At 50.3% G+C, this 23,445-nt stretch overlaps 1 protein-coding gene across 34 annotated transcripts in view; it reads right to left on the minus strand.

Annotated features, from left to right (window-relative positions):
• The window catches only part of Map4k4 (mitogen-activated protein kinase kinase kinase kinase 4), a 126,648-nt gene that overhangs the window by 33,389 nt on the left and 69,814 nt on the right, over positions 1–23,445 (minus strand). For all 34 annotated transcript variants that reach the window (XM_063229791.1, XM_063229795.1, XM_063229805.1 and 31 more), the window contains 7 exons: positions 13,991–14,116; positions 13,017–13,127; positions 9,971–10,061; positions 8,239–8,369; positions 6,308–6,362; positions 5,087–5,165; positions 1,534–1,709 (listed from right to left, as the gene is read on the minus strand). In XM_063229791.1, the coding sequence (XP_063085861.1) occupies positions 1,534–1,709; positions 5,087–5,165; positions 6,308–6,362; positions 8,239–8,369; positions 9,971–10,061; positions 13,017–13,127; positions 13,991–14,116 (769 nt within the window). The remainder of the gene's footprint in view (positions 1–1,533; positions 1,710–5,086; positions 5,166–6,307; positions 6,363–8,238; positions 8,370–9,970; positions 10,062–13,016; positions 13,128–13,990; positions 14,117–23,445) is intronic.

The raw sequence follows: 23,445 nt of genomic DNA on the forward strand, positions 1-23,445 counted from the left end.
GAAATTGTGAGCCACATGAAACCTCGTAGGATCGGCTGAAGCTGGAGACTGATCACAGTGTGGGACTAAAGCAAGGCCTGCCCCAAAACACAGAGAGCCCAGAACAAGCCAAGCAGACAAGCTGTTCTAGCTCCAAGAAGGCCAGGGGCCCAGGCAGCTGAGCTGCCAGACCGCGGGCTGAAGGAGACATCACCTCTGAAGGTATAATCAGCCCGCAGCAGTGGTCAGGCCACCCTTTTCTCCCTCCCATCAGGGCAGGGCCCCACATGGCCTCCCCTCCACCTCATCTTTATTTTCTCACCCTCCCCTCCTTCCTCCCCAGGGACATTAAAGCTGCAGACCATAGTGACAAGACCTCTCTTGGAAGTGTGGGTGTCACATGCTGTGTCCCAGTGACAGGAACACTTACCTACATGCCCAATTTACAAAGAATAATTTTCAAAAAAAGAGCTACCCGCTGGTAAGAGTTAAGAAAAGAAGGTATCATTTTTAGCCTTTAGTTCACTTTGCAGTAATCACAGTTTTATATGCAAAGCTTAATTCCTTTTATGACTGAATATACAAGAGGGGAAAAGAACATCGACTTAACTATGACACCCAAGGGCTCTGTGGGACTCGAATGCGCAGTCACAAACAGCCTCTAAGGTGGCTCTGGCCAACTCCCGTGGGGAGGGCAACAGATACCAATCAAGGCTTCACATATGGTGGGCCAGTGAGCACTATTGGGCCCTCCCAGCCCCCTGACCACTCTCATACTGCCCAGGACTTGCTCTTGTCAGTTCCCTCTTTGGCCTTGAAATTTCTATGTCCAAAAAAAAGCCATGCACGAGGCTGGACTCCAGTGCCACTCTGCCTAGTCAATGGAAGATCTCCGCAAACTAGCAGGCTGGGCAGTGGGCTGGTGAGGGATGACGAACCATGATCCGTACCATGCAGGACAGAAGGAGAGAGTGGGCCCTCCAAGTAGCAGGCACAGTGTGTAAAGACACAAGGCCAGGACGCCAAGGCAGAAAGGGGCCTGCTCACGCAGCATGGTCACGCTGTGCAGTGAATGAGGACAGGCGGTCTGGGCACACGGGTGGCCCAGCCCTCGGCGCAGCCCCTGCTGCAGGACACAGCATGCAGGGGATTTATGTGGCTTACTTAGCAACTGGGGACCCAGTGGGCATGCAGCAGAGAGGTCAGTCTTTGAGGGGAGAGTGGAGAACATCCCAGCACAGTGTCCATGCAGCCCAAGTGGAACAGAACAGAGACCAGAGCAGAATCATGGTGAGCACTGAGAGGTGCCCAGAGGACAGACAGCAAAGCCAAGCTGCCCAAACTGCTGTCTGCTGGGGACACACCATCCTGCTGGGCTGGCTGGACCCATAGCCCATTCCCAGCACCACACAAAAATGTGGAGACACACAATGTGAGACATACTGCCAGGGAGGAATGGAGCGGTGTCACCCTTGGGGGCAGTGGGACTGGTTGGAGTTGGCAAGGACCTAAGAAGACCAACTTTTAAGGATGAAAGTAAAGCAGGGGTAATACCTTTCTCTCCTCTCTTCTTTCTGGTCCGGTCTATATGGTCCTTAAGCTGGATTCGAACTTGCCTTTCATTTGGCTGATCCCGTATGAAAGGATGCTTCAAAAGCTGCTCTGTGGAGGGCCGCTGCATGTAATTCTTCACCAGGCACCCTTCTATGAAACTAAAAAATTTCTTTGACCTGTAGGAAGATGGGGAAAATAACAATTTCTACCACCAAGAGCTTTAGCTCCAAACTATGGGTAACTTACACCCTGAAACCAAAGAGCTCCAGAATCACCACAAATGTCCTGCAAGTGCACAGAGACAACGCTGACAACACACCACAGGCAGAGAGTTGCCAGGAACTTAGGTCTACAGCCCTGAGCCACTCATGCACCACTAAGCACCACGCAGGGAAGCACAGACACAGACAGAAGGCTGCACTAGCATGAGGCACAGATAGGGTCGATGCCAGGACCCAGCAGGCAGGGACAGACAGGTGACCAAGGCTGGCATGCATGAGTGGCTCTTCACTCCTGCAGTCACAGGGTCACCCTGGCCAGCTCAAGGGGTCCTCGCACACAGTTGAGCCTGACAGCTGTGCCAGGCCTGTGCTGGTGAGGCCTCTCAGCACTGCCTGCTTCTCTGCGCTCCCACGGCTGCCCCAGCCTCGCACCCACCTTCCCACGCACCCTGTCTGGGGTGGGGACTGCACTGCGCGCCCCAGGTCAGGAGCCCCTCTCCTGTAGTCATCTGCACTTAGTTGAGTGCGCACTCCATGGGCCTCTCTCTCCTGCTGGCTGGCAGCAAGGCAAGACAGGTCTGCTTTATCAGAGAAGCTCCACAATCCAGGGGAATACCATAGATGACACGCAACCCATTTTTGTTGAATGAATGACTTCTTCAGTTTTTAAGTATTGTGATTTAGAAAATTAGTTCAGCTCTAATTATTTCGCTTCTTTCTCTTACCTTGCATTTCTGCCTAAGCTTACTTTATTTTTCCAGTTTGACAAATATTTATGTATGAATTTATGCTGGGCTTTGTGGTGGATTGACAACTGGTAGTCAACATGTAACACTTGGCTAAAATCAATCAGTGTGGTGCTGGGTGTGGAAGGCCACCTGGGGATTGCTGCCAACAACACAAAAAGGAAACCTGGAGAGGAAGGGGTGGTGCTGTGGGTTCTCCTGGAGGAGCTCCTTGAGATTCCTTCCTGACATGTACTCGCCTGTTATCATCAGAGGAGCTCAGGACCTCACTGTCGCTGAGGATGGCTGTGGTACTTTTCAGGGGAGCTCTGGCCCTTACTTTGAGCATCACTTCCTGACTCCAGTGCAGCATCGCAAGCCTGCTGGCACAGATCCTTCCCCCTGCTGGCACAGACTTTGTGGCTTCCACCACTGACCTCTGCATCTTCCCAGTACAGATCCATGGGTCCAACAGACTTGCATGGGTCATTGTCCTGGGCTCTAGACCTTCAGTTGGACTCGTACGGAGCACTGTCATGGGCTCCAGACCCTCAACTGGGTTTTCTGGCTCTTCAGTGCATGGACAGATTTCCTGCACTGTTTGTAGCTGACTGTCTGGGTGACTATTATAAATAATCCCATAAATGAAGAGTTCTGTATTAAATTGTTTCCCTTGCAAACCCTGCCCACAACAGGCTATATAAGAGATATACATAGGAAGTAAAAAACGGAAAGTTAGGTATATAGAACAGCAAATTATAATTAAACTTTTAGAAGACAAAAAGTCAAACTGATCCAGTGGTTGGACATCAAGAAAAGTTCAGATGTTTGATGATACTCCAAAAACGGATGTGAGACAGAAACCCACAGAGATGAGATGTGAACAGATAATCAGAGGGCATGAGCCATTTTCTAGCGGGAAACAGGTCCGCTCACAGCCGCTCAGGCCCCGCGCTCTGCGGTTAAGAAGAGCACGAAGGAGGCACACAGCACTGTGCTGCCCATGAGAATCCCCAGGCTCTGGGGCTCACAGAACTACTGCAGGGAACCGACCAAGGACACAGAGGTTAGGGTCACTTCCCAGAACAGCAGCTCTGGGCCTGGGTCCTGAATTAGAAGATCCAGAGAGTTCTCGCATACTTTGTCCAGACTAACATTTGGCGATCAAGCACCTATAGTATGTTCTTTAAAAATCAACAGCTGACTTCTGCAGGAAAAGACATCACCAGCTGCCTTTTGATGGCCACTTCTCCAAAAACAATGCGGTAGTAGAAATTTACATCTCGTGTTCAGGAAGACAGCAAACACAGCTGAAGAAAGCCATGATCTGCAATCACCTTGGCCCTCCAGCATGGGGTACAATGAGAACAGTGATGGAAATGGATAAATGTGGAGCAGGTCCACCACACACATGTGGTTCCTGGGTCAGCCGCCCAGGACACCCAGGAGCTATCATGCATTAACGCAGCGGATCAAGCAAGACCAGTCTCTGCAGCTGTGTGGCCTTTAAGAATCCCAGAAAGCAGAGAACAGAAGGAGATGCTGAGGTGTGTGCAACAGAACAATGAGGAGATGATGTACGGAGAATGAAAAGAAACCCTGCCCGCAGCAGAAGGGTGAGAAAAGAACAGCGAGGTGCTGGGCACTGGGACAGAAGGAACGGGAGATGCAGGAAAAAACAGGGATGAGGACATCTAGGGGCATCAACACCAGGAGGGGAAGAAACAACTGCAAAGCATCGGAAGATGAGTGGCCAAAAAGGAAAGGCTCGGCACGGGTACCCTGCACACACTGCACACACTGCACCTCCCCACACACACACGGGCAGGGCAGACAAGCCGAGCAGAAGACATTAATCTGAGTCACATTCAGAGATAGATGAGGACTGTGGGGGACACAGTGGGATAGAGGGCACCACTTAGACAGAGGATAGAGAGACAGCCACTATGGACAGCAGCTTCACGCAAAGGGGGACAGAAGGGGACTCCGAAAGGAGCTCCGAGAGGACGAGTGGTCAAAACCCTAAGTTCCAAAGCTGTCCTCAGGAGGGGTCCTCTCCACCCTGCCCTGCATGTTGTCTGTCAGTCTTTTCTCTGATCGTGCAGGACAGCAGCCAGGGCAGGACGGGTGGCTGCCCAAGGAGGAAGGCCAGTATCTTCCCAGGTGCCTCTGGAATGGAAAAGGGCAAGCCAAGCTTCCTTTCCGAGGGACAGTCTTCCTGTACATTCAATGCTCTGCAGCATCTAAGAAAATGCAGGTCAACACAGCTGTGCTTTCTAAAAAGAAAGATGTCTAGAAGGAGCTCACACTACGCTTAATTCCTACACGGAACTTCTCTCTTTAACCAGTTACTGTGTTTCGTAAGGCCACTTGCCATCATACTGGAGTTCAAAGAGAACTTAACAAACTCAAGGGAACACAGGCACCTTTTCATTATGTTTTGAGGTAATGGTTTTTGCATTCAATGAAATTACAATGGCCAGAATTTTATCTCAAAAGGAAGTAAAATAAGCAGACAGAGAAGGGCACAAAGGGACAAGAGTAAAAGGGACAAGGGAGGAAAAGGCAAAGGAAAAGAACGGCAGTTATCACTCCCACTCTGCTTACCATTTCTTTGACTTCAGCCGGGGCGGAGGGTTCCTGGGGATGAGGAACAGCGCTCTCATTGGATGCATGTCACAGAGGGCTGGGGAGAGGAGACGGCACGTCAGCACGGCCCTGGGTTCACTCACCAGGCTGATCGCAGCCTGTCAGCCTAGACCTCTAGTTACTAAGTCTAGGGCATCCCTTGAATTTCCCACTTAGTAACAGCAAAATAAAAACAAGAGCAACAGAAAAATACACAGCTTCGAACAGACATAAGAAACTTCCCATTAATCAAAGGTAAAAACCAAGTCAAAGACTTACAGGAGGTGACACTTAACAAGCTTTTAAGCCTTCTGTGAGAGTACAATAGAAATGACTGTCTTTCACAGGGATTAACTAACTGCAAAGGGCTTTACTCAGTGTCACAGCTGAGCCCACTGGAAACGCTGCTGCTCGCGTCTGCATCTCATATATAAAAAGATGAGTGTAAAACGGAGTGCCTGCACCTCTTTCCCCAGACAAAGACCGCAGAGCACACACATGCAGGGATGCCTCACTGTGGACAGTGGGCAACATGCGTCTCCACCGAGGGAAGCTAAGGAGACAGCGAGGGAGGGGGTGGGGCAGCAGGGAGAGGCACCTCCCTTGGGGAAGGTCAGACCATGCACAAGGGATTGAGGGTGCTCGGGCAGACTCTAGTCTCTGGGCCACGAGCATTTCTGGGCCGCGAGCAAGCCCTTGGCTGGCAATGTGTTTCTTCCACATTCAACGCATGTATTGAGTGATTATGGACCAGTCAGCTAGATACCGTGTGAAGGCACTATTTTTAGGGACAGCAGCAGTAAATTGGGAAGGGGGTTTCTCCTTTTTTTCTTAGCAATTTTATCCCATTCCTGATCAAAAAATTAATTTCATGAAGTTCTCATTGATTTAATGCAAGGAAAAGGCAACATTCTATGTTGACAGCAAACAAAATATTTTATAAATAAAAGGTAGCGCCTCCATCTGTAAAATCAAAAAATAGAACCTCATGTGTTAGAACTAATTTCACTGAATATTAAATCTAAAATGTAAAAGGAACAATTAGCCGTTAGCTGATCTCTTCGGGACACACATGAAAAAAACCTAGCCTACCAACACTCCTTTTATATCTGAACTACCAAGCTCACCATCCCTTCTTTATCTGCCCCACCAGGAAGAACTTAGCCAGGGGACAGGTTTAAAAGGAAAGAAATTACTTACGGGGAGCACCTTCTGCCATCTCAATGGCCGTAATGCCACAAGACCAAAGGTCACTCTGCAGAAATAAAAGAGTCGCTATGGATACGGCATTAACTACAAAGTCATAGCTTATTTACACTTCTACCTGTCCACTCAAATGAAATGAAGACTTTCTTCCAAGTGCACAATTCAAAAAGAAGTCTGCCGGAAATTAAAGCATGAATACATGTACAAGGACAATCTATAGATAAGTGAGTGAAAAGAAATAAAATTGATATTGGCTTCCAATTAAAACCAATCTGATTAACTGGAGGCAGCTCCCTTCCAAACCTCCTCTAACTAACCAGCTAATTAACTAACAGTCTATGCTTCCCCTTGCCCCTTCCTGTCATCTTTACAGCTCAGTGTCCTGGCCAGCGTTTATCTTAGGTTTCCGCTCTATGTCACCGCTTCAAACTTAAATTGAAAGTTGTGAGTTTAAAATGCAGAATGCACTCTTTATGAAGTATGCAGAACTGAATTCCTGGAACCAAGCACAACTCTCCACTCCCCTAGGCCTCCTGCCCCAGGCTTCCTCGCCATCGGGGAGCTGGGTGTGCTCTTTCCTGCCAGCACCTGCACACGCCAGCTTTCAGATCTGCACTGAACTTGCCTCCCGACTCAATGACAGCAAGTACTTTTGTCTGTTTTGCTCACAATCCTATGGGCACCCAATTAACACTAGCTAATGGACAATGATTATTACCTAATAATATTGCTTAAAATCAAAAACATTTCTGAAGAGCAGGTGTGGGCCGTCACTGTCGCAGCGTGTTTCACGTACACGCAAGGACACACTGACACCTGCAGATCAGGGATGTCCCTAGGAGACCTGGTCATGTCAGGAGCCGCTGTCTGAATCCAGGCCCAAGGACAGCTCCTCCTGCAGTGCACCCCGGCCACGATGAGGTGCTCGGCATACAGGGACCTGGGTTCATCCCTCACCCGAGAGATGGCTTCCAGGGACCTTAGGGCCGGGGGTGGGGATAACCTGCTCCCTGATCGGAGAATGCACGCAACACGCCACCCCACAGAAGACAGGAGTTGAGCCTTTCAGCCCAGGACAGGCTAATGGGTCACAGTGGTTTCATTTCCTGGGGTGAGCGGATTCTAGGGTTTGTTTTTTTTTTAAAGTTTTCTAAATTTGAAAATGCTTTCAAAGTTTACATAAGTAATAATACACTAAAAGATCAGAAAGTCACAAAGTCTGTAATCTATTTTAAAATATTTCCTCTAAAAAAATTAAAATTCTGGGCTGGGGATTTAGCTCAGCAGCATAAGCACTGCCTGGCAAGCACAAGGTCACGAGTTTGATCCCCGGTACCAAAAATAACATAACATAACATAACATAACATAACATAACACAAAATAAAATAAAATAAAATTCCTCTGCAATACTGGCTTAAGTTGACTGGGTAGTATAATAAACACTGAGATATATTGGAGACTCTCAGGCATGAACTCAACTTTGAGTATGATTATCAGGTGTATTAACCACTCTGGCTCGTTTAATTCCACCAAGCATCAAGTCTCTATAAACAGTCTATCCTATTGCCTGAGTGTTACACCTGGATCAAAACCTGTGCTGCTGATTCAGGTCTCTAGAGGTCACTGTAGGAACTCAGTTCAGTTAGAACTCACTCCTGCCTGATGGCAGCTGTCAAGCATTTAACTAGGCTGCCCCAAACCCTCCCGGGCAGTGCCCTGTGCAGAGGAAACATGAGTTCCCAATGCAATTTCCAGTCAGCGCCCTTGCAGGAGGGGCAGCACAGGGGAGCGGCCAAGGACTGAAAGCACTGTGCCCACATCAAGGGTGCCCACCTTTGCCTCTGATAAAGCAGCTCCCAAGCAAGGTGCCCCACCTCAAGAAGCCTGGGGGCCCAGAGGGGACCCAGGAAACATCACCCCTTACTCTGTAGTCGTAGGTGGCATCAGGGTTCTCATCGCAGGCGATGACCTCGGGTGCCATCCAGTAGGGAGTGCCAATGAACGTGTTTCTCCGACCGACCGTCCTGTCCAGCTGAGCGCTCACCCCAAAATCCACTGTAAAAGGAAGACAGAGAGGAACCGAGGACATGATCAGTAAATACGCAAGATGCTGAGGTGACAAGGTGAAGAGGCGGCATCACTAGGGGACGGGGGATGTTGCCACTCTGTGACCTGCAAACAGCGCAGCCGGTCCTGAGCATGGCCACTGAGCCCGCTGGCCAGCTCCTCTGTCAATGTGGAAGCTCCTGGGAGCCAGGCCCTGCCCCCGGGGAACAGCGCAAGGCCTTTGTGCAGGGTGGTGATCTTCGGTGCTTTCAGAGAACTAAGCCTGCCTCCCCAACTGCAAGTTCAGGGGCCCCTTGCTGTGGCTTCCCAATCGCATGGGGGGGGGGTGTCTGAAAGAACGTGGAACCGCACTGAAGAAACAACAGCAGGCACACAAAAGGACACCTCCCAAAGCCTTCGGCGCTGAGGCTTTTAAGGTCCCTTCTACCTGCTCGTGTTCTACTCAGTGGTGACACAGGAGGGCGACAGAGCCCTTCTCCAGATACCGGGCTCCCCATGCTGCCATGGCCAGCCCAGCAGCAGGCCCAGCTTGTGCACAAGGCGACGATTTGCAGTAGTGACGCACACGCACACGGTGCGCAGCAAGCAGCAGGCAGGCTCATTGTTGACCAACTGCGCCTGCTCCTCCTGGAAGCCAGGCCATGGAGTGGGCACAGGAGCCCTGCTAGCTGCCAGTGGCTGATCACAGAACAGCCCCAGGGCAAGGGACACACGGCCCTCCAAGCCAGCAGTGCTTCCGGCTCAGCTTTGGCACAGGAAGAGCAGGTGACAGAACTGCCTCTCACCTCAAAGGATGGTCGACCAGACTCACTTGACTCTCAGAAGCATAAAGAAGGTGCTTTTTAAAAAAACAATCCATTCATGAAGAAAAGTAACAGCTAAGACTGTCAGAAACCCTGGCAGATCATTATGTGGGAACCAAGTGGGATCAGGTTGAGATCCAGCCAAAGGTTAGAAACCACTGTGAGATCATCTCCAGGAAAACCCCAGAAGCTTATCTCCTCCTACTACACACAAGGCCATGCACCAGGTGCCACCGGAGAACACTGCAATCCAGCTGCTACATTCCCAGAACTTACATTCATTCTGGCAAATGAGACAGAGACATAAGAAAATAGTCATAAATTATAAACTGTAAGCAGTACTGGGAAAGAAAAAAAGAGAGCCTAGGACAGATCAGAGGGTCAGAGAAAGTTCCTACAGATGAGGAAAAACTAAGGTCTAGCGCTCCCAGTGGGGGGAACAATGCGTGCAAAGGCCCTGGGGCAGGGTGGCAGAGGAAGACAAAAGGGTCACAAATGGGGTGGGAAAGTAGCAGGGGTCAGATCCTAGAACATTTTATAGACCAGGGCAAGAAATGTGGATTTTGTCCAAAGTAAGGCAAAAAGGGTCTCTAAGTAGCAAAGTAATGCAGCTGGATTTAAAATCAGTCAGGCTGCTTTCCCACACAGAGGGTGGAACAGGCAGAAGCCCGGGGCAGGGTTGCCCATGCCTGGTTCCCGCAGTCTGCGGGGAGCAGAGACAGGAAACCAGCCAATGTGGCACCCGCCCACAGGCACACGCACACATGCACACGCGCACACACGTACCAAGCTTCACCTCCGCGTTCTCCGTCAGCAGCACGTTCTGGCCCTTGATGTCCCGGTGGATCACATGATGGATGTGGAGGTGTGCCAGGCCCTGTGGAGACAAAGGTGTCTTACTCTGAGTCCCTGTGAGTGAAAGGTCAGACACACCTCTCACTGCAACTCGGAGCATCCTCTGGAGGCCATCTCCCTGCCCCCTCGCCCCCACATGTGCTTGTGGGCAGGGAGCCCCATCCCTGCCTTCCGACCAGCTGGAGTTGCCCCAGAGCACCCCCCCCCCCCGTGCCTCTGGATGGCGGCAATCTCCGGCTGTAATTTGTGCCATTTGTGTACAGGGCGGTTCCTTTCCCACTCCAGCAGGGACCTTCGGTGGGTGACCCCATGGGCTATGTGCCTGGCCCCATCCCAGGAGAGCGGCGGAGGGCCGAGGCAGGTGGGGCTGGCTCTCCAGCCTAGCCATCTCCCCACTGCACGAGATGAATGGCTCAGTGCCAGCCAGGCCCCCACCCCGTCCCAGTGCACAGCGGAGCTGCCATCTGAAGACTCGAAGTAAAGTATCTTTTTTCCCAGAGAAAATCTAGCACTTTCTGATGACCTTGGAACTGGAAGGAAGCCCAAGAGGTGAGAAGAGACTGTGACTGTGCTGCACCAGTCCGCCCTGCCCTGCAGACCACGAGACCTGCTCAGCGCTCGCTGCCCTGGGCTTTGCTTGTCTGAGACCCCATACCCTGCGCAGTCTACATCACTCCTTCCAGAAAGCACAGGTGACAGAGTACTCTACTGATTTTTCTCACATTTTTCTGTGTGGCTTCACTTTATTATTTTACTTTACAGAGTATGAATTAAACATGGCCAAGTGCCCAGAGCAGTCTTTAACCCATTTAGTAGTCCACTGTGAACGGGGCTCACTCACTCTCCCCAGCATATGTGGTGCACCCAGCACTGATGGGGAACCACCCCCCCAAACACACGGAAACAGCTGCACACCGGGGCTGTGGGATGCGTTCCTTATGTTGCTAAGCCTGTGGTCCCCAGGTTCTGGTGGACTGGCCCCCAAGTGCCTGCTCCTGACTGTGGCAGCCTGCACTTCCCCCCGGCTCCCTAACTGGTGCCCACTCCTGTGTCACTCACACTCAGCAGCAGGTGACACCCTCTCTCTCCCCAGAATGCACAATCTACTAGCTTTAGTGAATTTCAAGTGTGTCCTGGGAAACCCCACCGAGCATGACACGGAGGTAAAGGGAGCTCTGATTTTAGAACCCGAGGCGTCCACCTCTTGGATGGTTAAGAGTTGCGGCATCCTGGTCAGCAGGACCCTTGTCTTCCACACTCTGTGTGGCCCATGGCCAGGCACACTGAGCATATGCTATGCAGCTTGGCAGGCAGCAGCTCAACTGACTGGAGGACACTGTGCCAAAGCTCACCTGCTGCTCACTAAGTGTCACACCAGAATTCTGCACAAGAAAGGGACACACAAGTGTGTGAAAACCCGAGCGTAGCTCTGCCCAAGTGTGACAAAGAGTCATAGGCTAACTCATTTCTCTGCTAGCAGCTGTACCTCCCCAAGCTGGGATCTGTAAGGCAGAGCAGGAAACGAGTCCTGAGGGCTGAACATGGCACAGAATCAACAACAGGGGCCAGGCCCGGCAGCAGCGGCTCAGCCTCACAGCTGACATGCGGACCCCAGTGTGGTCCTGCAGCCATTTCCGGAACCCCGTGGCAGCAGCAGGCTAGGCAGGGTGCTTAGTCCAGCCCTTGCAGGCTCCGGCCCCTGCAGCGCTGAGCAGGCAGTACCTTCTGTACAAACAGGGCGCTCCCCTACCCTTTCCCGGCCCTGTGCCATCTCACAAAAGAAGGGCTCTGTAAGATATTTAAATAAAAATAAAACGTGCTCTAGGAATTCTAGATAATTTTACTTGTAGGAAGAGCAGAACTGATTTCAGCTTAACTCCCTAAGTCATAGTTTTAAAATATGGCAAGTAAATAAAATGTAACCAAGTAATTTAAGTATGTAATTTAGGTATGAGATAGAAAAAGACTGACAGGGAAAAGGGGGAGAGCCCCACTAGCAACTCACACGTAAATTTCAAATACAAAGAATCCCCAAGAAGCGTGTGTGTCACATGCCTATAATCCCAGCACTCAGGAGGCTGAGGCAGGAAGAGTGCCATAAACTCAAGGCCAGCCTAAACTACATAGCAAGACCCTGTCTCAAACAAACAAAAAGAGAAGAAGCAAGGGTGGGGGAGAGAAAAACCAAATACAAAATCCTAGAGATACAACCCTGGCTGTCAGGATGGCTTTGCTACTCACATAAACCACCTACTGGCAACTAAAACAGCAATTTAGAAACCCACTCTAAGAGCATCAGACAACGCTGTAATTTGCTGTAAATAACACTACACATTAGACCGTTTCTTCATAAATACTGCCACAGATTCTAACAGTGAATGCACAAGTCCACAAAAGGACTCAGAAAACCGGCATCAGGCCCCTTAGGAGGGATTTGTAAGCACATACACACAACTCCTAGACAAGCAGAGGTTCGAGATCTTTCTTTCCCGCACACCATCTCCCTTTAAAGTCCAGTGCAAAGCTGTCACTGGGTCATGTCCTGATGACCTGGAAACCAAATTCAGGGCAATAGGAAACACCACAGGTGTCCCTGGATACCCAAGGGAACTGGCTCCAGGATTCCTGAGTGTCCCTTGTAGGCCAGAGTCTAAGGCTGTCTGAGCCTGTACTTCCTGACCGCCCCACACCTCCCATCATTTTGTGGCTACTCATAATACTGGATACAATGTAAATGGCACATAAACAGCTGTTACCAGGCATTTAGAGAGTGATGACAGGAAAAAGGCCCGCATGCCTCAGCACAGAGCAGGTCCGTCCCGAGCACTGCTGAGCCACAGGTGCAGAGGGCCGACTGGAGTACCTTTCAGTCCACTTCTGACCAAAACTCCCAGAGCTAAGGTGGCTGTGGAAGGCAGGAGGACTGCTGCCCCACGGCGAACACACAGACACTGGGGCCGCAGCCTACCGCCCTCACCCTGAGGATTTCCCTGGAGATGTAGGCGATCCAGTCTTCCTTGAGCGTGTTCCCTTTGGTATTCTTCACGAGGTCTGTGATGGACCCTGCCCCGCAGAACTCCATCACCAGCTGGAGGGCACGCAGGACACAGTGATTAATACAGGAGGGGAGGCCGCAGGCTGGCGGGCTCCTCTTCTCCCCAGCCTACAGGTGCTGCCTGAAGCCAGGAGTCCTGGCCCAAGGGGCCCCACCACAGCTCCCCCATGGCCTCCAGGATGGCCCATTCCTCCGTATAGGAGTCCTCCCCCCACATCACAGTAAATGGGCTTCATTCCAAAGGGAAACATGGTTTTATGCAGTTGGGCAACTCATAAGAACTGCAAATTTATAACATCTACATGTTTGAAAAATACAATCTCAAATGTATTTGTAAAATATCTAGAAAATGAACTGAATCGAACTTTCCTAAAATTTTAACACTGATCAGATTCAGGCAGTGGAAATAGGATAATTCTCCCTTCTGCTTTCTTAATTTTGCAACTTTTTATGACGAATTTTTTAAAACAATCCTTAGGAAACATGGCACTTTGTTTCCCTGTTTTGTAAGTTCAATGCCTCAAGCCCAGTGGCAGACCTGCAGGCTCACAGGGCTCCAAGTTTAATTTGCGGAACTGCCCTGAACTTACTATTTTTAACTTACTATTTTTACTAGAATCATCAACATTATTCACAAGTGAATGACAACACTTTGTCTCTCCAAATACTTTTTGTAGAAATGACTGAAATTTATTTCCTAAGTAAAGCTTGTCTGTATTATTTTCAAATTTCTATTTTCCTAGGTCTCTGCTCACGTCCCTTGCAGAAGGGTTCCCCTCACGATCAGCACTCAGCGCCTCTTCTACAGTGGGATGCTGAGAAGGCCTGGGGACCCCTGGCCCAGCTTACCCCTCCCCACGCACAACCAGGAAGCCAGAAGCGCGGCAGCCACCTACCCAGAGCTGATCGTCGTGTCCTGGGGGGCTCTTCTTGATGAAAGCACCATAGTACGTTGCAATATTTCTATGATGAGAATATTTCTTCAGCATATTTATCTCCAGTTTGATTTCTTCCTCTTCATCCTTGAGAAAAAAAGAAGAATAAAACACAGTTTTCAAATGATGAGCCAGTCCTTGTTTTCTCCATATACATGCAAAGAATGAGGCAGGAACAGAAGTTCCCATGCAGGGGGGACTCAGGGCTTCCATTCCTCCCTGTCAGGCCTCGTCCAGGGGCAGTGACCACAGGCTGTGAGACTGGGACAGAGTGGGGAGTGGGAAGAGCAGGCCTCAGGCCAGCGCCGGCCTGGCTCCTCACTAGCTGTGGCCCTGAGCAATTCACCCCACTTTACTAGGTCACAAAGCGCTCAACTGGGGCCCAAAAAGGTAGGTAATGGCACCACTTCAGCTGGCACTAGGAAACACTAGGAAACAGTGCTTCCATCCAGAAAACACTCATGCATATGGACACTCTGAGCCACCTGAGGCCAGCAAAGTGTCCCAAGCACAGGATGCACTATACTGTGCGTGATAGGACCCAGCCCAGAAGGGGATCCCCTAGCAGGCTCCTGGACAAAGCCCCACTGAGCAGGGCAGGGCAAGCCAACCCCTAGCCTCTGGGTGTTAACGGGAGGCAAGCTGAGGAGAAGCAGGTTAAGTGAGATGGGGTCACCTGGGTAAGGAAAGTCAGCTGTGCATTTTGCCTGTCTCTCCTCCTCGCTTCCGGCTACACTGGTTCCGGGTCACATTTCAGGCCAATGTGTTCACACACTCTGAACTCTGAGCCTTCTGTTTCATGCTGTCCACTGGTACTCCAAGCATGGAACACACATTCCAATAAATGCAGTGGACAGAGGCTCACAGGGCACCGCGCTGGACTGAACCTCAAATGTCTCTAGATAATGACGCCCCTACCTCAGCCAAAGAAACCCTGGCACCCGGTCCCCTAAGAGATCGCATGGTAGCCCCTTCACAGACACCCACACATAGTGAGAACAGAATGGCCACACCTCAGGATCAGCAACCACGGTGCTTTACAGCCAAGACTGACCACAGCCTTTCTAACATGACTGAAGCATCCGAACAGCCTCTAGAAACACAGGGATCAGATTGAGTCACTTGCCAAAATAGCTCCCAGATATTAAGCAGCTTAAATTGAATCCCCCCAAAACACTAAGGGGAAATCATTCTTCTTGCAAAAATTTCAGGATGAAGTTTATAGATTTCATGAAAGCTTCCTCTAGCTTTATGCTTAACCAGATGACTGTTACATGTCTTATAAAGGCTTATACAGCGCCACTAATTGTCCCTCACTGTCTAATTATGAATGCCCACCCATCAGAAATAATCTGCTAACCAGTTAACGATGAATGCTTATTATGTAGTATTTCACCTCCCTTCAGAGTAATAACGAACCAGCTTCTGAGTTCCAGTCTCCTCTTAGTCACCTGCAAAAATGAATCTGCTGGGCTGCTTGAGACACCTGGCTCTCACATGCACACCACTGCTACCACCACCAGACCCCCTCCTCATTCAGCCAGAGAAACAGCAGCAGGCAGCAGATGGTTGGCTAGAACTGAAACTGAAAAGCAGCACAACAAACCCTGCGTGTGAAAAGAAAGCTGCCCTGGCAAAGCCAGGAGACACGGATAGGAATGGGCCAGCCGGGGAGGTGGGAGAACCCTCTCCAGTCCAGGGGAATTGGGCAAGGGCTCCACCCATCTTCTCCACAACCCAGCAGCTGCCAGCCCCACCAGGGTTCATGCAGTTTGGACACTGAACAAGGAGCAAACTCACAGCCAGGACTCTGTCTGGCTGGGACCTACCTGCCCAGCCTGGTGTACAGGGCTCCCCAAAACAAGTGGGGAGGGGCGGAGACGGGAGGGGTAAGGTGGACGAGCATCCGACAAGTGCGGTGTCCACAGCAGTGCTGGCAGGGTCAGCAGTCAAAGATGACAAGAACCTCACCATCTGGGCACAGTGTGCTCAGCTGTTTGTTTCTCAGTGTCTCCTTAAAATGCTGTTTTAATTCTTCCTTTCCTAAAACCCCTCTTGAGCCATCTCACATCGGAACCACAAGAAGAGAGCCAAGCGAGTTTCCCGTGCCCAAGATGACACGAAAGGTTCCATGAGGCCATCCTTCCACAGGACAGTCATTCACAGAATGAGGTATCACCAGGGACAGACGGACAAACAGCAAAAGGCAGACAATGGCTTGTGCGCTTTTTGCTAATGAGGGATAGCTCATAAAATGAGATACAGACAGCGCTAGATTATGACACCAAAATGCACAATAAATATTCATTTTAAAAACATCTCCTATAAGCCCAACCCTTCAGGAGGCCGAGGGGGGAGGACCAAAAGTCCAAACCAGGCCGAGAACTTAACGGCTTAGTCAGCGCCTGCCTTCAAAAACACCAAGACAACAACAACAACAATGAGCCATACAGCTCAGCATAGAGGTCTGTGTTCAGAACCCAGTAATGAAGAAACAAAAATTAAAAAGTCATTTTAACTATCCATTTAAAATCAGTTTATAAGTTTGTTTCAGTCAACTACCATCTTTATATGACTATAAAGTGCTGGGAAAATGAGGCCACTTTTTACTTTGCAAATCCATTAATCTAAGCACACTATTCATTACTATTCGAGTTAAAGGCATATTAATCCGTATTAATCACATTTAACTTTTTATTCAGAGTTATACAACTTAAATTTACCACCACGCACATAAACATAAATGAAGGGAACCATGCAAAATAGAGTCCAAACCAATGAAGGTTACAGGACTGGTCAAAAGGAAGCAAGGCATGTTCTTCAGATTCACCAGCCTTGGAAGATCAATCACTGCCACAATAAACCCTACTGGGTAATTACAAAAATCCAAGGAACCACACTGAAAACCATGCTGTTTCGAACACATTTCAGACACGTCCAACTTCTATGCCAAATCAGTGCATTTCTCCTGGGACTCCAAAGCCTGGTGTAACAAACAGCACCCAAAGCCCCAAACCTGTTTCCATCTTTTCTGGCTACAGGCAGAAGACAGACTCCTAGACACAACAAGGGCGTCAGAGAACCTCTACAAAGCCTGCTCCTTGCTGAGCTCGCCTTGAGATTGTATCAGAGGCTGGTAATTAAAAATAATCTGATGAAGAAGCCAATCTTGCAACACCAGGCACTGGAGGGAGGGCTGGGAGAAGACTTCTGACAAAGACTGGATTCTGTGGGAGGCTGAATACAATTCACTTTGGAAGCTGCTGTCCCAGGCAAGAAACCACACAAGAGGCCTGAACCTCAGCTGTGAAAATCCCCACCCAAAGGCCTAAGATAGCAAATGGAGTGGGGGGAGGGGTATCCCTTTTAGGAGTCAAGTCAAATAAAGACAGGTCACTGCTGATTCGCTCCAGGCTCTGAAAGAAACTGTTACATTTCTCCAGTTTCTTGTCATAGATGCCCAAAAATCATGTTATGCCCCAACCTAGGGAGCAGTACAATACCCTGGGGCACCAGTGTCTGCAACAGACTAACTTGAAAACATCCCTACTGGCCCAAAATTGGATCTTCTACCAAAAAACTTGATCATGTGGAAACTTCTTAAGTTCAAAAGCTGAACTTATCAGTTCAGACTGCCTTTGAACTTGCAGCAATCCTCTTGCCTCAGCCTCCCAAGTGCTGGGATTACAGGCGTGTGCCACCATGCCTGGTCTCAGTCTAAGTGTTCCCTCTCTACAAAGAAATAATCAGCATGAACACAGGTACTCAGTCTTACCACAGCACCTTTAATACTACCTGCTACGCTAAGTGCAACCCACCATATAAACCTCATTGTCGATGAGTTAAAAATAGGAGAGAGTCCCTGAGCCTCCATTTCCTCGAATGCACAATGAGGGTACTAGCACCTGGGGGGTCCTAATCCCTGTCAGCATGGACACCACCCAGGGTTGAGGGAAGTCAAGATGAGGTGGCATGCAAGTCATCAGATGCCTGGCACATGGTACATGCGCAGGGTGATTTCTGAAAAGTGAACTGTATGATCACCTTTGGCTTTATCAGCTGAGCAGTTAATACAGTCCTGCCAGCGCCGGAAACAGAGCCAGCGCCTGAGCTGCGCCAACACATAGCCCTGGCATCACCTCCTGTGAGCAGCTGCAGCAGAAAGGTCATTGAGGCAACAACGGGCACATGGCCAGGCATGTCACCCCATTGCTGTGACAAGCAAGAGACCCAGGCGAGAACCCCAGGTGCCAAGATAGCTCGCAGCGCACATCCACCCTCCCCGAAGGCTCCAGCTCGCTCAGGTGCCTTGCTTGAGCAGCGTCAGCAGTCAGCAGTCACAGATGCCCAGAGTGCAGCTGTAAGCTGCAGGTGTTCCCTCAGGAGAAACAAAAAAGGATGGCAGAGTCCAAACTGAAAGGACAGGCAAGGAACGGGCGCAGAGCCGCTCCAGTGTGTGTGACTCCACCCGGGGAAAGAGGAGCGCTGCAACATCCCCACTGCAGGACAAGCCTCCAGAGGGACTCCAGCTGTAGGCAACCAGGCTATCAGTGAGCAAAATCAGATAGGAAGCGTGGAAATGGTGAGCTTAACAATCAACATTTTCCAAAGCTTACAACCCTTAAAAAGACAACCTAGAAATCCAAAGGAACAGAAAATGCATGTCCCTTCCCTCTAGGAGGTGGGAGGGAGTGTGGGGTCCTCTGGCAAAAGAGTGGTGCTCAAGGCTAGGATCCCTCCACAGTCAGACTCAGCTACCCAGGGGAAAATCACACAGTCTCAGGCACAGAATAAGGAACAAACTGTAGAGACTCTGGTACTTGTTAAGTGGCCTTCTGATCTTCCTCAGATATCATAAAAATAAGTGCCAACCCAAGAAGACTCGCCCAAAGTCCACTGCAAGAACTAAGGAAGTTAAGTGCTTGTATGTTAACTTTGGATATACATTATTTTTAGTATCTGAAAGCATAATATAAACATATAAACTCACACTATATAATTACTACATGCACATTACACAGACTAACACAGATACCGTGGCATCAGTCACACTACAGAATCTTTTTCTAAGAGCTGCTATGAAACTCTTCTTGGACACAGCAATCCTTGTAAGATCTGATTCACCTGGAACTCACCCCAAGGACTGGGCCCAAATCCTCACTGCGTCTCTAACTCCAAGGCAGCACTGGATGGCCCTGGGCTGCACACGTGGGCACACACCCACAGGACAGCAACACCTCCAGCGACAGCCACCTGCAGGTCTGCACAGCCAGCCACGTGGGGCTTTCGGGTCACGGAAGCATGCTGCCCCTGCCGCGCTGCTTTCTCCCCGATCAGCCGGACTGTGAGGCGCTTCCACTGTCTCAGCACCTTTACTACTCTGCGCTCTGGAAGTCACAGAAGTGAACCTGCTGCAGGAGGATGGATGGGTGCGCCACAGACCACAGTTCCTCACCATCCCAAGGGATGGAGCTACGCAGGACCCCAGACCTGGAGAAAGGTGCAGAGGTGGGGTGGGGGTGGGCCCCAGGGCAGGGCAGCCTCAGGAAGGTGGGGTCCCAACTAGCTTCCAGCCACAGCCCTCAGCTTTGGGCAGAGCCTGGGCACTCTTCCCAGAACCTTGAAGGGACAAAAACACAGAGGAGTAAGTGCTCTGGCAGCACCCTGGAGAGGGGGCTCTGGTCTTCACACTGACCCCACCTCATCCTGTGTCCACAGTGGACTGAGTGGAAAGGGCAGCTGAGCCCCAACCCAGCCAGGAAGAGGTCGATGCCGCTCAGCACTTTCCCAAACACAGCCTCCAGTGTGGGTCAGCCAGACACACCCTGGAGGAAGCTACTGGAGAAGGAGGTCCAGAGGGGCTGCAAGCACCAGGCCAGCACACCCCACCCAGCAGAGACCAGGGACAAGCTGCACTCTCAAGTGCTGTGCCAGCTCAGGGCCTGTGTGTCCTTGCTCTTCTGAACAAAAACATCTGTTCAGCTGTTCAGTCACTCTGCAAACAACTGAAGGAGGGGACAGGGATGTTCTTAACTACAGCCTCAGAGAGGGAAAATCCAGCTTTTCCAGGAAGCAGAAGAGAAGAGTTCTGCAAGTGAGAAACTGCAACAAACAAAGCATCCACCACTCTTGTCAGACACCTCCGCGCCCTCATCACCAAGGGTCTGGCAGGAAGGGGACTGATACGCCATCAGGAAACACTACGCACCTGGACACCCAGACCCCTCAACCTCACTGCCGATGTGTGACTGCCGCTCTCAGGGCTGGGATGGCAGCGTGTCACACCATAAGGTTGTCACCACAAAACCACCACCAGAAGCAGGAGAAGCAGACTTCCGTGGGACGGTACAGGGTGGGGTCAGGAAGCACTGGGCTGGCTGGGAACAAGGCCTGCATGATGCTACCTCCCTGTCTCTTTCTACCCCAAGTTCCAGCACACACAGCAGAAAAAAGGGTACCCTAGGAACGTAGACAGTGCAGACACAGACACAGCAGCAGCATGGAGCAGGGAGGAGCCAGAACCCACGCACTCTGCTGAGGACTCCAAATAGTAGGAAAGGGTCCACGGCAGGTAGCAGAGAAATCCCCAGGCGGGCAATACATCCAGTCCTCAGGACTCCAGCAAGTAAGCTAATAAAATTAACCCAAGAAAGAAGTGACTCACTGCATGCAAAACACTAAAAAGTAGGGCTCTCTCTGCCTCAGTTACTCTTGTAGCTGCTGAGACAATACACAGCACTCACAGTGAGAGGAACAGCGGCTGTTACAGTCCACTATGTAGAGTCCAGAGTCAGCTGGCACTAGGCAGAGTGGCGTGGCTGGGGAGAAACAGTTCATGGCAAACAGAAACAGCAAGGCAGAGGGGGCAAGCAGGATGCAGTCCTCTTTCTGTCCCTTGCATTCTAGGCAGGCAAGTGGCACTCACATCCAGGGTGGCCTTCCCATCATCTGAACCAGGCCAAACCAATTAGTAGACTCATCTAGTGATCACACACCTTTAACCCCAGAATCACACACTTCAGATGCAGCCACCTCTGAAAAGCCCCATGCATGACTGCATGAGGCTTTGGGGGGACATTTATGCCAGCCACACACCCTAACAACCTGCACTTCAGCATCCCCCCGCCCCCATCAAAGTCCCCAGGCCAAACAGAACTCCTAGTATTTGTAACCATTCACTTCAGCACCCGCTGTGTGGAGAGGCCAGCGCCGACTGCAGAGGCGCACTGATGCACTCAGAAGCTAGCGGGACATGAAAAGCACTGTGAACCACTGGCTACCCCTCCAAGTCACAACATGAATGGACCTGATGCACACAGGGTAAGTGACAGAGTTTGGTTCCGTTTACATCCAGGACAAAGACTGCAGACAGTCAGTGTGCAGGGACAGAAGCCAGGCAGTGGCTGCTGCTGAGACACTGGAGCACGCAGCTGTTGGCAGTGTCTTCAGTCCTGAATGCTGCTGGCTCATGGGGAGGTATGTCTGGTTTTTGGAAATTTACCAAGCTGATCGTCTGAATGCCCTTTTGTACGCACGTTATATTCATTTTTTTTTTTTTTTTTTTTTGTACCGAGGATCAAACCCTCGACTCCTGCTTGCCAGGCAGAGGCTTCTGCCACAGAGCTAAATCCCTTGCCCTATATTCAATTTTTTTTAAATGTCAAAAATACAAAAACCATATGAACTATTGAGTGTTACATATATGAAGACAGTTCTGAACTCAACACACATACACAAACACATGTACGCAACTATTCTTGAGAAGTGTCTTCTTCCACACCAGCCTACTATGCTGACCGAGTACCAGTGTGTGAGAGACCACGCCTGAGAACATCCAGACATAAAAGCAGCAGCAAGGGCCCAGAAGTGGCCAGGGTTCCGTGTCCAGAAAAAAGGCCCCAGCACACTGTGACAATCATCAGCGCATGGACAGGCGCTGCCTGTGCTCCGCAGTGGCGTCCAGCCAGCTGGGTTTGCATTGGCACTGGCCAGCAGACAGGAGCCACGGGGCAAATGAATTTTTCAGGCCACCATCCTTTCACCTTAACTGCAATGACTATGAAGACCACTGAAAACCTGCAAGACCACTTCACTACACACAATGGCCACACTTCCCGTCGGCAGGAGGACAGAGTACAGCCCGGCCTGCCAGCAACGCTGGTGCTGTGGTTGACACCAGGCAAGGCTCTCCCCTCAATTTCTTCTCTTAGTTAAAAAGGAGGGGGGTGCCGCAGAGAAAATTTATTAGCTTAAAAGTGAGCTAAAAAATATGATAACCACATGAAATGAACAAATCTAGGTTGGACAACAATCCAAAAACCATTTATGGAAACTGCTCAGGCTGTCCGGACACAGCTGAAAGGCCTCTCCTGAAGGAACCCTCTTGATATTCACAGGCCGGGTGGCAAGTGGCACCACAACCCACTTCAGGCCTGACCGTAAGTTCACAGCTGCTAAGTTTGTGCTGTATGAATCTGAGTAAAAGGTGGGGAACATTCATCCTTTGAACAGCTCCAGACACACAGACACTCTCGTTAAGAAAGGACCCTCCAAGGGAGCTAACGTCCAACCCTTTACTGACATTCTGCTCTGAGACTGGGTCTCATTCTGTCCCTGGGCTGCCCAGGCCACGCCTGAACGAGTGACCCTCCTGCCTCAGCCCCTCTGAGTGATGGGGTTAAAGGCTATCCCACGCCCAGCTGGAAGCTGATTCTGTCCTCAGGTAACCCTGACTGGAAGAGTTCACTGACCAGACGGGTCTGGCTAACGCACGGTTCCTGCCTGGCAGAGGGCTGACTGAAGTAAGAGGTAACTACTCAACCCTAAGAAAAAGAAACCACCACCCACTCGTGAGGCTCAGTCCCTCACGTGCCACCCAGTCCAGGGTTCCAGTCAGGATGAAAGACCTGAGCCAGGCATGGTGGCACACACCTGCAATCCCAGCACCTGGGAGGCTGAGGCAGGAGGAGCACTTCGAGTTCAAGGTTAGCCTAAACTACAGAGCAAAACTGTGTCTAAAAAAAAACACAAAAAAAAAAAAAAAAAAAAAAACAACAAGAACTGAAGAATCTTTCAAGAATCTAAACCATCAGAGGGGAATAAGAATTAAGATATTTAAGCACACGCATCTACCCCCTAACATGAATGTAAACAGTACATACTACCAACACACACTGATTAAAATTTCTTAAACACAATTTAAACTACTAGTCCAACGGGCCCTCCCAACACAGTGGGGCACAGAAAGATGTGTGTTAAACTTTGAGCCTCTGTTTGTGTCCTGTGGATTCACCAAGTCGATGTCCCATAGTCAGCCTGGTGGAAGCTGCAGGCCGACACAATAAGTAAAGGCCAGCTTGCTAGAATCAACACTGGAGCACAGGCAGAACCTTGGCTTGTGACAACAGACTCTCTGC

The sequence above is a fragment of the Cavia porcellus genome, unplaced genomic scaffold (assembly GCF_034190915.1).
Source record: "Cavia porcellus strain 051 isolate PalLab524CR breed Dunkin Hartley unplaced genomic scaffold, mCavPor4.1 scaffold_18, whole genome shotgun sequence".
Lineage (NCBI taxonomy): Eukaryota > Metazoa > Chordata > Mammalia > Rodentia > Caviidae > Cavia > Cavia porcellus.